The following is a 13,476-nucleotide window of genomic DNA, read 5'->3' on the forward strand; positions in this document are numbered from 1 at the left end:
TTTCGTTAATTTCCAAGCGATCCTGAATTAAGAAGATGGCTTGTAAATATCTGTCGCTACCAGCTAAGGCCGCACAGCAAAGTTTGCAGCCTTCACTTCACTCCGGACCAGCTTAAAACTACCGGGGATACGGATGGTAAATAAAGAAGCTTCCCTGAGTTATTTCCATGGAATCACTTCTATATTCAGCCTGAAAGAGTTTATGGGAACGAGAGAGCAGACCAGAGCCAGACAGCCGAGCAACTGATCCGCCTGTACATACTGCTGTAAACACCGTCCTATCTGAGCTCTTCACAAGAAACATGCAAAGGTAATAAAACGAAATAACACGGAGACATGAAGCAACACGGTCATATTTTTCTAAAAGCAGCAACTTTGAACCTTAACAGCTGAACCAGATCTCTGACACCAGAGCTGCGCTACTGTCAAGCTATGAGGCTTGTTGTGCTTCGTCAGGCTTCGGAAGTAAAAAGCCTGAACCGTAACCTCCCCGTTAGTCTGTGACACTAACGACAATAAACACACATAATATACTAGAAAATAAGATAAATACATTGTCCTTTAGAATGTTTAGATACTTAAATAGCACATTTTTACAAGAACAATGTCCGAGAATATTGCCTACTAGCATAAGCTAACGTTAATGTTAGCCACAAAGTTTAAGTAAAACTCACCTTCGTGTCAGTGAATGTATAACGAGGCGAACATCTTAAAACCTTTCTCCAGCTGACTTGTTGGGGCTTCGGATCGATGTACAAACCTTGGCCAAGCCCTGCAAGCACCTAATGTAAATGATATTTGTATTGGATCGGAAACAATCGAGCCGCTTTACCCCGAACGCGGAAGCTGAGGCGCAAAGAGCCCATAGTACAGCACGGGAATTACGGATCTGACGCAACAACGCACGGAAAGGGCGTGGCCTCAATATCCTATCAAGCGGTGAGTGAGGAATAGCATTGGTGTGCTTATCTGTACCCGTCTGTTAAGATTCTTTCCAGTGGAATCTATTGTAATCTTATGTAATCAACTAATTTCTAGTAAAACAGTCTGGGAGACTAAGGAGCTACCACCAAATTGACAATAAACCTGCAGAAAATTTAAACCATGACACAATTGGTGAGGTAAAAACTATTAAATGACTCAATAATACTTGTTACAATAGACTTGAATTTTAATTTAAATTCTACTTATATTTTTTCTTTTTTTTGTCCTAAATGTCCAAGGTAAATAATCAGAAATCTTAGGAGCTGTCACAAATCTGCACCCTCATTTGTGTTGCAATAATCAAAGTTCAAATTTACAAAACTGTACATGATGACATTTAACTTTAAGCAACTTCCGTCTCTTATTGTTCCTCTTCTGCACCTTTCTGTAAACAGAAGACAACCAGACATGAGCGTTCAGATGGTTTACATTGAACTAATCACTGGCATTAACATCATCTTTAGAGCTTTTTAATGACACATATGAATTATTACTTTTCAGAGTGGAATGATCATACAGCAAAAAACCAAATGTGAAATTAAGTATTTTGTCATATCCACAAAGGAAACAAGTTAATTTCACCTAAGTCAGAGGCACACTATTATTCTTGGTTTCTTTTAAAAAGTTATTTGTTTTGTAACAATTTCACCCTGCAAATTCTCCATCGGTTTGCGCGTCATGAAGATCTCACCTTGAGCTTGTCGAGCAGCCCCGCTTTGCGCAGGTTGCCAAATGCTTTGAGGAGCTTCGGCGTTGGGGGTTTCTGTCCAAACAGAGTCAGACCTTTCGGCTTCTCGTCCTTGGTTGGAGCCCCTGCTGCAGCTTTGGCTTTAACCAGTTGCCTTTAAGGATCGCAGAAAGCACATGTGAGCAACGCTCAGTGGATTCTTGGCTACATAAACTTCTGCAGAACAGAACTGCTTCCCCGGAAAGCGACTCGCTCACCTGCCCTTCTTGGCCAAAACCTTCTGGGACTCAGGGTAGTGGACCAGGATGTCGAACAGGTCTTTCTTTTCCAGAACAAACAGGTTCGCAAAGCCGTATGCTCTCACGTTAGCTGTCCGCCGGTTCCCTCCGTCTTTGGCAGACTGCAGCAAGCTACAGGCAAACGCACAGCAGTGAAGTCTTACTGGATAACTATTCCAGCGGTGCAGCAATGTACCTAGAAAAAATAGGTACATTTTGTCCTCATAGCTGCTCCTGCTGTGGTTGAGAAGGACAAAGATCCAACAATCTGGCGAAGATGTTATGCTTAGAATCAACATGAGGTTTTCAGATAGAAACAATAATGGTACAAGCTGGCAAGCATGGTGGTGGAAGATCATGCTGTGGGACTTTCCTGCATTGCACAAAATGTAATGATGAAAACAGAGGACTATCTCTAAAACTCTGCAACTGAACCTGAAATGGTTGAAATTTGCTGCAAAGTAGCTTTGTTTTATTTCAAGATTTAAGATATTTGCACTAGAAACTAGACAAAAAATACTTTGTAAGATTTTGTGTTTTTGTAGCGTATTAAAATGAGCTCAAACTGTGGTCAGATATCCACTGGAAGCTACTTAGACTTTTCTCCACAAATTTTTAAAGGGTATATATTTGAGCCGGTATGAATGAGTTTGATCCTGCATTAAAGCAATTTCAAATTTGTGCACCAAATGATCTGTCTTTTTTAAAACTTCACTGAAGTTTGCTGTGTTCACTGCAAAAACAAAATCTTACCAAGTAATTTTGGTCTAGTTTCTAGTGCAATTATCTTAACACACTTGAAATAAGACAAAACTGACTTACAAGTAACTTTTCAGCAAGACATAGTCAATACTCTCTTAATATTAATGAAAAAGTGCTAGTTCCATTTGCAGATTATTTCTCTTATAACATGGGGAAATGTCTTGTTAGTGAAGTAATCTGCCACTGAAGCTGGTAGTAATTAGTCAATATTAAGGAGTTACTGACAAGTTAAAACAATCTCCTATTTCTTGCTGAAAAGTTACTTTTCTTAGCTAGTTTTATCTTACTTCAAGTGGAATATTTCACAGACATTTTCACTCCAAACTAAACCGAAATTACTTGGTAATCAGGCTGGAGTGTAATCTTTCCAGCCTGCTAAAGTGCCGATTCACATCTTTAGTTCTGTGTTGGCCGAGCCGTCCCAGACCTGATTTCTCCAAACACGCAGCCGGCCTTCAGCGTTACAAACACGATGCTGTTGTCAGGCCCTCCCACCACCTGCACCGCTCCGCTTTTGATGATGTACATCTCCTTCCCGATGTCGCCCTGCAGAGGGGGAAGGCAGGACGTCAGCTCGCGGCTCGGTCTTAACCTCATCGTAGCGCGACTCGCTCTCACCTTCCTCACCACAAAGTCTCCTGGCAGGTAGATGATGGACTTCAGCCTCAGTAACATGTCCACCAACATCTGCTGGTCGCAGCCCTGAAACAGACGCCAGTTAAAGCGACGTCAGTTCAGTTGGCTCAGATTTTGATCATTTTCTGCAAACGGGCCCTTCAGTTTAAAACAACGTATTCTTTATTTTTCAGTCTGAGTCACCTGAAACAGCTGGATCTTTTGGAAGGTGGCCAGGTTTATATCCACAGCGATGGCGATTCGCATCACCAGAGGCATCTTGTCCAGAAGCTCCGTCTCATCTGGAGAGGTCGAGACAGCCTTCTGATTCTCACAGGTGTGCAACGGCTTAGCATTTATTTTCAGTCTTTCACTGATTGTAGAAGTGCATTAGTTCACACCTAGCATCCCCTGAGAAGCCCAGGTGTAGTTGTACCAGGTGCGGACTCTGTTCTGGACCAGCTTTGGGATGGTGTACGTGTTCATGTACTCCACGCAGCCGTCCATCGACGCGCGAAAGTACGCCTGAGCTGCTGTGGCCGCTCCTATGACGTCTCTCATCTGGAGGGAAGAGACAGAAACTCTCCTTAATCTTCCAGATGTTTTACAAGTGCGAATTCTTCCTTCTCTCTGGGGTGAAAATAAAAAAGTATCCCACCTGTCCAATCAGGCTGGAGAACACAAAGACGCCGACGAAGAAGTTGGTCATCTGAAACGTGATCTCGAACAGAGTCACCGGCTCCGGGAGGCCCCCGATGTTGATGAGGCTTCGTACTGCAAAGTAATAACAGCGCAGGTACCTGGCAGGAAACGGCAGAGAAACGACTTTCATCTGGTCTGTTGTAAACTTGCTTGTGTTTATGCAGCGGCTCAGTTGATTTAAGGTAACAAACCCTTAAAACTCATCTTGTACTCAAGCTGAATTATTGATGCCGTTATTGCTGGTTGAATTATTTATAGGAAAGAAAGAATATTTAAAGTGAAGGGTATGCAGACACGGAGTTCATTCTAAGAAGTGATGCGTAAAATCACTTGCAGTTTCTAAGAATCATCTGAATAAATCACAAAGGGTTTTTTAACGGATGGCTTAGATTAGTTTAGAACTTCTTTGGGACTTTTATGACGTCTATGAAATCTGCATATCAGGTAGAGAGGTCATGACCTTAAGATCAAGTGCAACTCAGTTCTGCAGTAAGAAAATTATCCAAAGATCAATGATTAAGATAATTAACCTATTCCAAACTTTAATGGAAGGAGTCATTACATATTTTCCAGGCATTTTAGTGTAACTATGCCACCTTATTGTTATGAAAATACCTTATATATAAAAAATAACTTAAAAGAAATCTGAAATCGCGTCACAGCATTATCAGATGCCTTGAAATACGACTCTGTCTCTTTAAGAAGCTCTTATTATTTCCGTCACTCCCCCTTCAGAACATCATCACAAACGATGCTTCCACATTTTACTGTTTACAACCGCTCTTGTAAACGACCAGTGGCAGCACCAGACTGCTGCCACTAGTCTAGAGGGGAAGCCGAGTCAGCAGGAGCGGAGGAGGGATAATAACTCATGGAGATTGCCAAGAGACTTGGCCACCGAAAAACAGGCCCAGAAGAGTTTTTTATGCATGTGATTTCAAATTTGAACTTTTCATAGTCACCTCTGTTTTTTCACTCAGGACCACATGGACTCAGTCTGCGGTTGTATGACCAAGAAAATAAATTTAAAAATGGGAACTAAAAAAAAAAATAGTGTAATTTGTGCTCCAACTTCAATAAATAAAGACTGGTTTATAATACAACAAATTGTGACCTTTACAAGCTATTGCACATACTCCAAAGAGTTCAAAAAAGTTTTTCTTTTTCTGTTGTTGGTACTTTTAAGGTGATGGTTAGGGCAATTTGTGCACAAAACCATCCACTATAGCTTTATTATAACATTGAGTTTGTCAGAGTTCCTCCACAGCCATATCAAAAACCCGCCAGCAGTTGGCTCCAAAGTTTGATGACAGATGTTCTCGTCCTGCGTGGCACAGTCAGCTACTTTTTCACATAGGATCAGGTTTGTTTGGGCTCATATAAAATCCTCATTTTAAAATTGTTTTCTGTATTTACTCGAGATATCACTCTGTGATATTAAAATTTGTTTGACAATCCACAACGTAAATGTGACAGAACCTTCTGGTTGTTGTCACATTTGACACTCAGTTAAACTAAGCTGCAAAAACATGAACTTGCACAGTTAGTACACCTCTTGATTTTATTTCAATGAGAGATGTTACGTTCTGCTTCAGGCCATCAGCGCCACGTACAGAGGCTTCAAGAAGGGTTGCCACTTTGGATTACGCACAAACACAACACTTTCTAAAGGAGTCAAAGATAAAAAGTACATACGCTGTGCCTTTTCCATCATACACCCATGTAGTGGAAGCCAGACCCTGGTGCACTGAGGCGACGTAGTAAGCACAGGCGTTGAGGTGGAGCATGTAGAGAAGGTAACCTGTGGTACGGGCCACTCTGCACCAGACATCCAAATAACCTTTTAATAACACCAGACGTGGGTTCCATCTAATCCTGTATTTGCGATGTTTAGCGTTGAGCTTTTACCTCCAGATGTAAGCTTTGGCCATGATACTCTCGAGTCGGTCACTGAACTCAAAGAAAGAGTCTATCTGAAACAGACGGACAGAGGGACTCGCGTAAAGTCGAGTGGGGAAAGAAAGAATTTCACGTTTCAACCGAGATAACGTGACGGCCGCCTACCCTGATGAAGCGGTTGAATCTGTAAATGGAGGAGAAGCCGAAGTGTAGAGAGAGAAGGTCGAAAGGGATGATGCTCAACATGTCTGTCTACAAAAAAAAAAAGAAGAAATGTTTGAATCTTTTAAAGTTACCTGTCTTAATGAAACAATTACTAAATTATAGAAGAAACTTTGTAATACATGAAGGGAAAATGTGCTGGTCGAAGTGAACTAAATTATTATTCCTTAGTCTCCTACGAAGTTAAGGAATGTGATCTGAGAGAGAAAGATGGAGGTTTTCCATTGAACATTTGCTGCATAGCTCAGGAAAGAAAACCACTTTTTTCACTGTATTAGGTTTGAATATTTAATTCAATGTGGAACACGCAGTTACGTTCTTACCTTAAATCGATAGGATTTCCGATAATGCACTTTGGTCAGAGCTCTATCTTTCTGAAAGCACAAAGGGTTAATATGAATTACGAATGGTTAAAATGTATCTGGACTTTTAAAAATGGGGGTGCACCCAGGATTTGTTTAAAAAAAAAACTTGGATTTGGAAGGGTTTTATAGCTTTTCATAATTTTGCAAAAACAAAATAAGACAAAAAAGTCACATTTAGTCTAGTCTGTCTGGTCATTTTTGCTGTTTTTGAGATTCTTCTTTGATTCATCTCATAATTATCTAATTTACGGATTTGAAGCAAAATAAACAAAAATATGTTTGTAAGCAACAAAAACTAAATAACAGATCTTGTTCAAATCAGTTTATTACGTAACTAAAGTTGAAAAAGTGTTTGAATTAGCACCGATAACCTCGACGCGCCATGCCTGCAGTCACAGAAAACGGTGGGAAAAAAACTTTCTGATGACGAAAACTGACTTGTGTCTTGCCCGGACACAAGATACCCGGACACAAGGTATCTCTGTAACCGCCCGGACAGAGATACCTTGGGACTTACAATAATGTCTCCAGCTTTGACAAACTGCAGTCGCGGCTGCCAAACGACGATGTCAATGACGTTGACGACATCGGAGAGGACGTCGAGCAATATCCAGAATGGGTTGACTGTGTCATTATGGTACGGGAAGGCCAGCCGGGCGGGGCAGAACCAGACGTTGTAGTTGTACGCAACGGCCACGACCGTCAACCAGGAGATATACCGACGATCTGGTGAGAGAAACGAAGAGAGACTTGAGGCTTTCCAAGCTGACGATGACCAGATGCGATCTTTGGCGTTGCATTGCTGGCTCCGTGTACCCGTGAAAGGATCGATGGTGCTTCCCAACACGGTGTCCATCTTCTCCTCAACTGGATGGAAGAGGACGTCAAAGCACGAGCAGCTGATGTCCGGCAGAATCTTTGCCTTCCTCCTGGCCTCCTCCGCCAGCCTCTCCTCCTCTGCTTTCTTCTCGGCCTCCAGTCGTTTCTCCTCGTCTTTCTTCTTTTTCTCCTCCGCCTTTCTGGCTGCTTCCTCTGCCTTCTTCCTGTCTTCTTCTTCTTTTGCTATGCGCTCCTCTTCCTTCTGTCTGATGTAGTCTTCTTTCCTCAAAATGGGTGCTGAAAAGGCAAAGGGGTCAAAAAGACAACAACTCTCCAGAGCCGTTTCCGTGTTACCGACTTGACCCTGATTATTTCCAACACTTACTAACAGGTGGAGTGATTTCTGGAGATGTGGCATAAGGGTCTATACTTTTCTCTTTGAGGATTTCAGTTCGTTCTCTCAAACTCTTTATGACATTCCTCAGGACTTCGTCTGCGTACCTGGAGTAGACCACCGGGGGGTCGTCTCTGAAAACAGGAAGCAAAAAAAAAAAAAAAAAAAAAAAAAATCAGCTGAAAGAATGAGACACAGAGAAGCTGCTGGTTAAAATATGCTAAATAACATGTGAGAGTCTGATGCAGTGCATAAATATTCCTACCACTTGGACTCGCATCATAAAACACAAACTCCAAGACTTTAATTTTTCCATATGAAAGGAGGCCAAAAAGTTATATTTTGAATGTGTCAAAATGTAAAAAAAGATCAAGGGGTAAGGATAAATCCTGAAATTTATGATTTTTATTTACTTTTATATGAATGTCTCATAATACATATTTATATTGCTGAATGCAATGATGGCAAAAAAAAAAAGAGCTAATTGTTTCAAATCAGCGATAGCTTACATGTGAATGAAATCTGGCAAAAAAAAAAAAAAAAATTATTAATTAAAAAAGAAAAAAAAGAATGAGGTCTGAGATCATCCTAAGTCCCAAACGCAGCACTAAGCTGGTAATCTGCTTTTCCTGCTTTAGGAGTCACGCTGCAGGTCACAGGTGGATCAGGGTTTGTGATTCTGTAACATGGACCTACAGAAACTGTTTCGGCTTTTCACGTTTAGTTGTTTACGACTGAATGCAACCGTACAGCAATTTACAACAAATGTCACGTTAAGGCATTTTAAAAGACAAACAGATTAAATTCATATCATTTATAATATGAAAGAAACCAATTATGTAGAGACTGAATTGAAACACATCTTGTTTATTCCATTACAATTAGGCCTTATTGATAGTTTTAGCTACTCAGTACATTTTTAAGCAACCCCTTGCACATGTCATGGCATTTTGTCACCACTTGAGGGCAGACTCAGAAATATCTCTGTCACTCACATCGTGAAATCTTTGAAGGCTTGGGATTGTTACTTTAATTTCACACTAGCCTGTCCACACTGATTCATGTGCACAATCATTCACTAAATGAATTTGGCAGCAGATATCAGTCATCTTGTTTTAAACTCAGGTAAAAGTGATTCTGCTGCACTTAAGACTGGAATCACTGAATCATCTCAAGCTTTTTAGCCATAATACACACCAAGGCCCCAATAATGCTGCAACCTGCGTGTGTAGAAAGCACTGCTTATTTGTAACAATAGTGCAGAGATAAAAATAGGTACTGGAGCTAATTTAGTGAACTCATGTGGAGGGATTTAACCTTGGCCAAGCCTTTTTATACAGTGGCTGATCACTGATTGAGTTGGCTGGCTGCACCTGCAGTACGATCTGGAAGCGTTGGCCTTAAGCAGCACAGGATTTACTTTGTCTTTCTTTGCCTAGGCTTCTTTCTGCCTCGGGGTTATTCTTGGATTTCTATTTTCAGCGACTTTGTCTTTGACTTGTCCACAACTTTTGCTTTCCAGCGCTTTAGACTTTAGGTCAAAGGAGATTCTTCTTGTCAATACAAGTTTTTCTTAGATTAGTACTGGGAACAGATGCTTTCATTGCATTTCTAAGCTTTAGTGATGTGCCATTTTGACTAAGATGCTATAAACACTGACTTGAGCTTTCATGTTTAGTTCCATATGCAGGCAGATAGGTCATTTACCTACCGTTTCATCATGACATGCCGTTGTGTTTAACATGGTACTGTCATTTGCTAGCTTGTCTGCTTAGGAGTCCGTTCCAGGCTACAAGCTCATTTCTCTCGTCTCTTTCAGTTCCTCTTTTCATTCTGTGACCTACTTCACGCCTTGCGATCAACTGAAAGGCCCTAACATGAAAATAAAGGGGTTGAAATCGAACTGCCAATATTATACCCCTGGCCCACCTTGGAAAGTTCTAACAAACCTCCAATCGCCCTCAGCTGTAATAAACAATAATACAGGATTGTAGAACTAGTATAATGTAGCACAAAGCAAAAAAAAAAGGCAGAAAGAAACTCCCTCTATCACAGAGGAAATCTTAAGCTTGACAAATGTTGCAAGTTGTTGGTCACAAGACTTTGGTTCTGCAACCCTGACTGCCTAACCTGAATGTGTACAAGGCCAATGATCTCTGTGTGGAAGGACAAAGTGACCCGGGATGTGGGGTATAATCTAAATAGATCTACTGTCTTCAAACTGTAGATCATGTTTAGTCCTGATTCTGTTGTAAAATTACCTTACAGTGAAACACCCTACGAGGACGCAAAAAAGCATTGTGGTGTGAAGCAGTTGAGTTTTGCTAAGTTGCGCCAAGTTACGAAATCCCACGGATTCAGCCACGGATATTTAGATGCTTCTGAATAGATCAGCTTCTGAAAAGGAACGCTAGGATCTTCATGGTTCTGCAGATGGATATATCCGGAAAGGTTCTGTTGTTATTATACCGTCCTTTGTGTGGTCAAAAGAATCTAGAAACTAGATTTTCCTACTTTGCATTTCTCTGTATTCATGCAAACATTTACCGTCCAACTTTCACTCTTTTAAATTGGCTTATGTAAAACACAAAACCCACTCTAAATGAAGAGGGATCCCTTCCAATCATGAATCCAAACAAATAATATACATCACCTCAAAACTTCAGATTTACCAATTCTGAAATGTTTCTTAAGCTGATTCTAACTCAAACTGATTGAGGTTCCCAGCATGCATCACTTTGTCCACATTCTTACCCTTCAGCCCCTCCTGGGTTAACAGGAGCAACAGGAGCTGGAGAGGGAGGCACAGGAGCAGGACCTGGAAAAAGAAAAGAGCTAAGAAAAACTTTTGGGTCGGTTTTAAGTCTTGAGACTTTAAAAAGGTGAGGCAGAGAAAACGTGTGTTCTCCATGGTGGTGAAAAGGTAAATGTAATGTAAATACCACCAGTTAGTAAAATATGTCAACTTCATACAGCCACTTTAACTCATCATCAGTGGTGCATCCATACGACGGAGCCTGTGTGTACGATTTTGTCCACGTGTGAAATGGAAAATTTAAAACAAATTCAAACTTCTGTCCATATATGCAACACTCAGCATGCTAAAAGAAATAAAACTTTACCAAATTTCTTTAAGTTAAATTCAACACACTTTACATATATATTTTAATGGATTTCCTTATGATCAGTGCAAAACTTTACTGGGTCCAGGCAAAACAGCAATTACTGTAGGTTTGGTGTCAGAAAATCATGACTGAACAGACGTTCATCAGTCCAACATGCTATGTGTGATCTTTAATGCTTTGCCGAGTGGCTCTGCGAGACAACTTAAGTGAGAAGACAAAGAAAATAGATAGATTGTGAAGGCAAAAACTGTCTGTGCAAGTTAGTAAAACAAACTACAAATACAACTACACATGAATTTAACAACTCCTCACCAGTTGTCTGTTCTTCCTTCTTGGGTTCATCCTCCTTTTTCTGCTCATTTATTTGCTCCTCTTGTTTCTCTTCATTTTTCTCCTCCTCCTTCTTTTTGCTTGTCTTTTTTGGCTCTTCGGCTTCTTCATCTTTCTTTTCTGTTAACTTCTCCTCCTGCAATTTGTCAAAACAAGGGAAATCTGTTAGACGTTTCTCTCAGATCAGTTTTTCCCTCCCCGTACCTTTCTACTTAAGTTTCAATTATTTTTGCTGTGGATTATTTTTGGAAGTATCCAAAGCTTTAATGATCACCGATCTCTAAATTGGGATCAAATTGTAATTTATACCAAATTACAGGTACAGGGGAAGCAGCGTCATGCTGTGGGAGTGTTTTGCTGATGGCAGCAGGAGGAAAAAGCATCCTGTGAGAATTTGAAGCAATATCTCAAGACATCAGCCAGGAAATTAAAGCTTGAACACAAAACAGGTGACGATGACGCCATGTCAGCTAAAAATTAGCTAAATGGCAAAAGTTACAGCAATTCTGTCAGGGGGTTTGGCCCAAAACAAGTATATGGAAGGATAGACAAAACATCTGACCCAAAAGGTCTTAGAGTTTAGAGCAATTCTACCAAACGCTAAGGAAATGTTTTCAAATGTCAGAATTTGAAAGAAAAAAAATCCTCTTTTATTATTCTAGCACGACAAGACAAATAATTTTAGTAATTTTCCAGTAAAGTAAACCGAGAAGGTGGAGGCTGCAAAATCCAAATCGCTCAAAGTTGAATAGTGAGAAAAAAATGAAGTTGTACAGAATAAATAAATCTGATTCAATGAGCAGAAAACTCAATGCTGTGGCCAGAAATCGAGTATAATAATAATTATTATTACATAGGCGAGAATGTGAGTAAAAACTAGAACAGGAGCTTTTCTCCACATCAGTGCCAAGCTGCTTACACTGATCATCATCAGGCGTAGAGAAATGCCATCCAGGCATCCAGTTCATATTTCAGTGAGTTTTATCTTTTAGCTGCAGCTAAAAGATAAGTGAAGAATTTAAGTGAATTTTGAAAAAGAAAATAAACACAGACAAGGCCTTACCTTGGCTGGTGGGGCTGGTGGGGCGGTCACAGGGGCAGGCGGAGGCTCCGGAGCGCCCAGAAATCTCCTCAACCTGCTGAACATGCTGGAGGGATTTTCCGTGGGCTCGTCTGCCCACAGGAACCCGGTGGACTGCCGTGTCGGACCTAAACAACACGCTGAGGCTTTTAAATTTCTTTGAATCGGTAATTCCCTCTGGGCACTCCCTTTTGTCTGTCTGGGCCAGAACAAGATGAACTATCACATCCGCCAATCCCTGCCAGGCGGGACAAACGTTTCTCATGCCGTACTCTGAATAGCCTGATTTAAAACAGTTGAAGTATATTGCAATTATTACATATTACATATAATCTGAGATGGAGATGAAGCTACACTTTATAAAGCAGATTTTTTTTATTTTTTTTATTCGTTTTTAAGGTTGGGACGTGGAAGAAAACACATAGGGTGAGAAAATATGGGGTGAATTTCACTCTTTTCATTGGCTTATGAGGATGCAGATTTCATGAAGAGACCAAACAATTAATCAGTCTTTACAATGTCTGTCGGTCTGCCTAACAGGATTAGATCGGATCTGCACCAGAGCTTCTGCTGCGCAAACTGGAGGCTGTGGGACTAAATCAACAGACAGGAGAAAACAAAACGGAGCCGCCGTTACATCTGTCAGTCATTTATTAAGGTAAATATGGAGGATTAAATCAGTCACATGAAATAATAATAATAATGAAATAATTGTGTAAAAAAACAACAACAAAAACAACAGAACTGGACAATAAAGCCATAAAAAGACAAATACATTCAGTGTAAAACAAAACGACAAACATCCTGCATTGCCCACCATTAGAAGTAGTTCATGAAACCAGTGCCTTTTTTTTTTTTTTTTAAATATGGGCCGTATGGCTCAACACCCAGGGCGTCACTTCATCTAGGGGCGGCAAGAGTGCTTTACAAATTGAGAAAAAGCCAAGTTTCTGTTTCTTATTAGCTTGCATTGCAACATTGAAAACAATGCAAGCACCAATGACTTTCTGGCAGCAAAACTATTAGAAGGTGGCAGCAGGTTTCAAGATTCATCAGATAACAACCACAATATACAGACAGACGAGCTGTGTGCAGATATTGCACATAGCTTGTTCAAAACAGCGTTGCGTTTTGAATGTTAATTGATTTTATTTGTGGTAGCAAAAAGCAAAGGCCAGTGGGAGCAGAATGGCCATTTAATCAGGATCCACA

At 40.5% G+C, this 13,476-nt stretch overlaps 1 protein-coding gene across 1 annotated transcript; it reads right to left on the minus strand.

Moving 5' to 3' along the window:
• Window positions 1-1,147: 1,147 nt before the first annotated feature.
• Window positions 1,148-12,337, minus strand: cngb3.1 (cyclic nucleotide gated channel subunit beta 3, tandem duplicate 1). Its single transcript, XM_088001166.1, has 19 exons — window positions 12,247-12,337; window positions 11,166-11,319; window positions 10,483-10,546; window positions 9,067-9,078; window positions 7,720-7,862; window positions 7,332-7,631; window positions 7,033-7,241; window positions 6,474-6,524; window positions 6,094-6,180; window positions 5,938-6,002; window positions 5,725-5,847; window positions 3,986-4,127; window positions 3,729-3,888; window positions 3,532-3,629; window positions 3,331-3,414; window positions 3,140-3,258; window positions 1,930-2,082; window positions 1,676-1,826; window positions 1,148-1,369 (listed from the first exon to the last, which is right to left on the minus strand). The coding sequence occupies exons 1-19, from the start codon at window positions 12,328-12,330 to the stop codon at window positions 1,346-1,348; spliced, it is 2,223 nt and encodes a 740-aa protein (XP_087857292.1). The 5' UTR covers window positions 12,331-12,337; the 3' UTR covers window positions 1,148-1,345.
• Between the last annotated feature and the right edge of the window lie 1,139 nt (window positions 12,338-13,476).

This window comes from Poecilia mexicana, unplaced genomic scaffold (genome assembly GCF_051168715.1).
Source record: "Poecilia mexicana isolate PSO_F unplaced genomic scaffold, ASM5116871v1 scaffold_20, whole genome shotgun sequence".
NCBI lineage: Eukaryota > Metazoa > Chordata > Actinopteri > Cyprinodontiformes > Poeciliidae > Poecilia > Poecilia mexicana.

Excerpts from the sequence above, each read along its gene's own strand:
- cngb3.1 (XM_088001166.1), bottom strand. The coding sequence starts at position 12,330 with ATGTTCAGCAGGTTGAGGAGATTTCTGGGCGCTCCGGAGCCTCCGCCT. Across the intron at positions 10,547-11,165 it reads GAAGGAAGAACAGACAACTG|GTCCTGCTCCTGTGCCTCCC; the intron begins GTGAGGAGTTGT and ends TTCTTTTTCCAG. Across the intron at positions 1,827-1,929 it reads GTTTTGGCCAAGAAGGGCAG|GCAACTGGTTAAAGCCAAAG; the intron begins GTGAGCGAGTCG and ends CGATCCTTAAAG.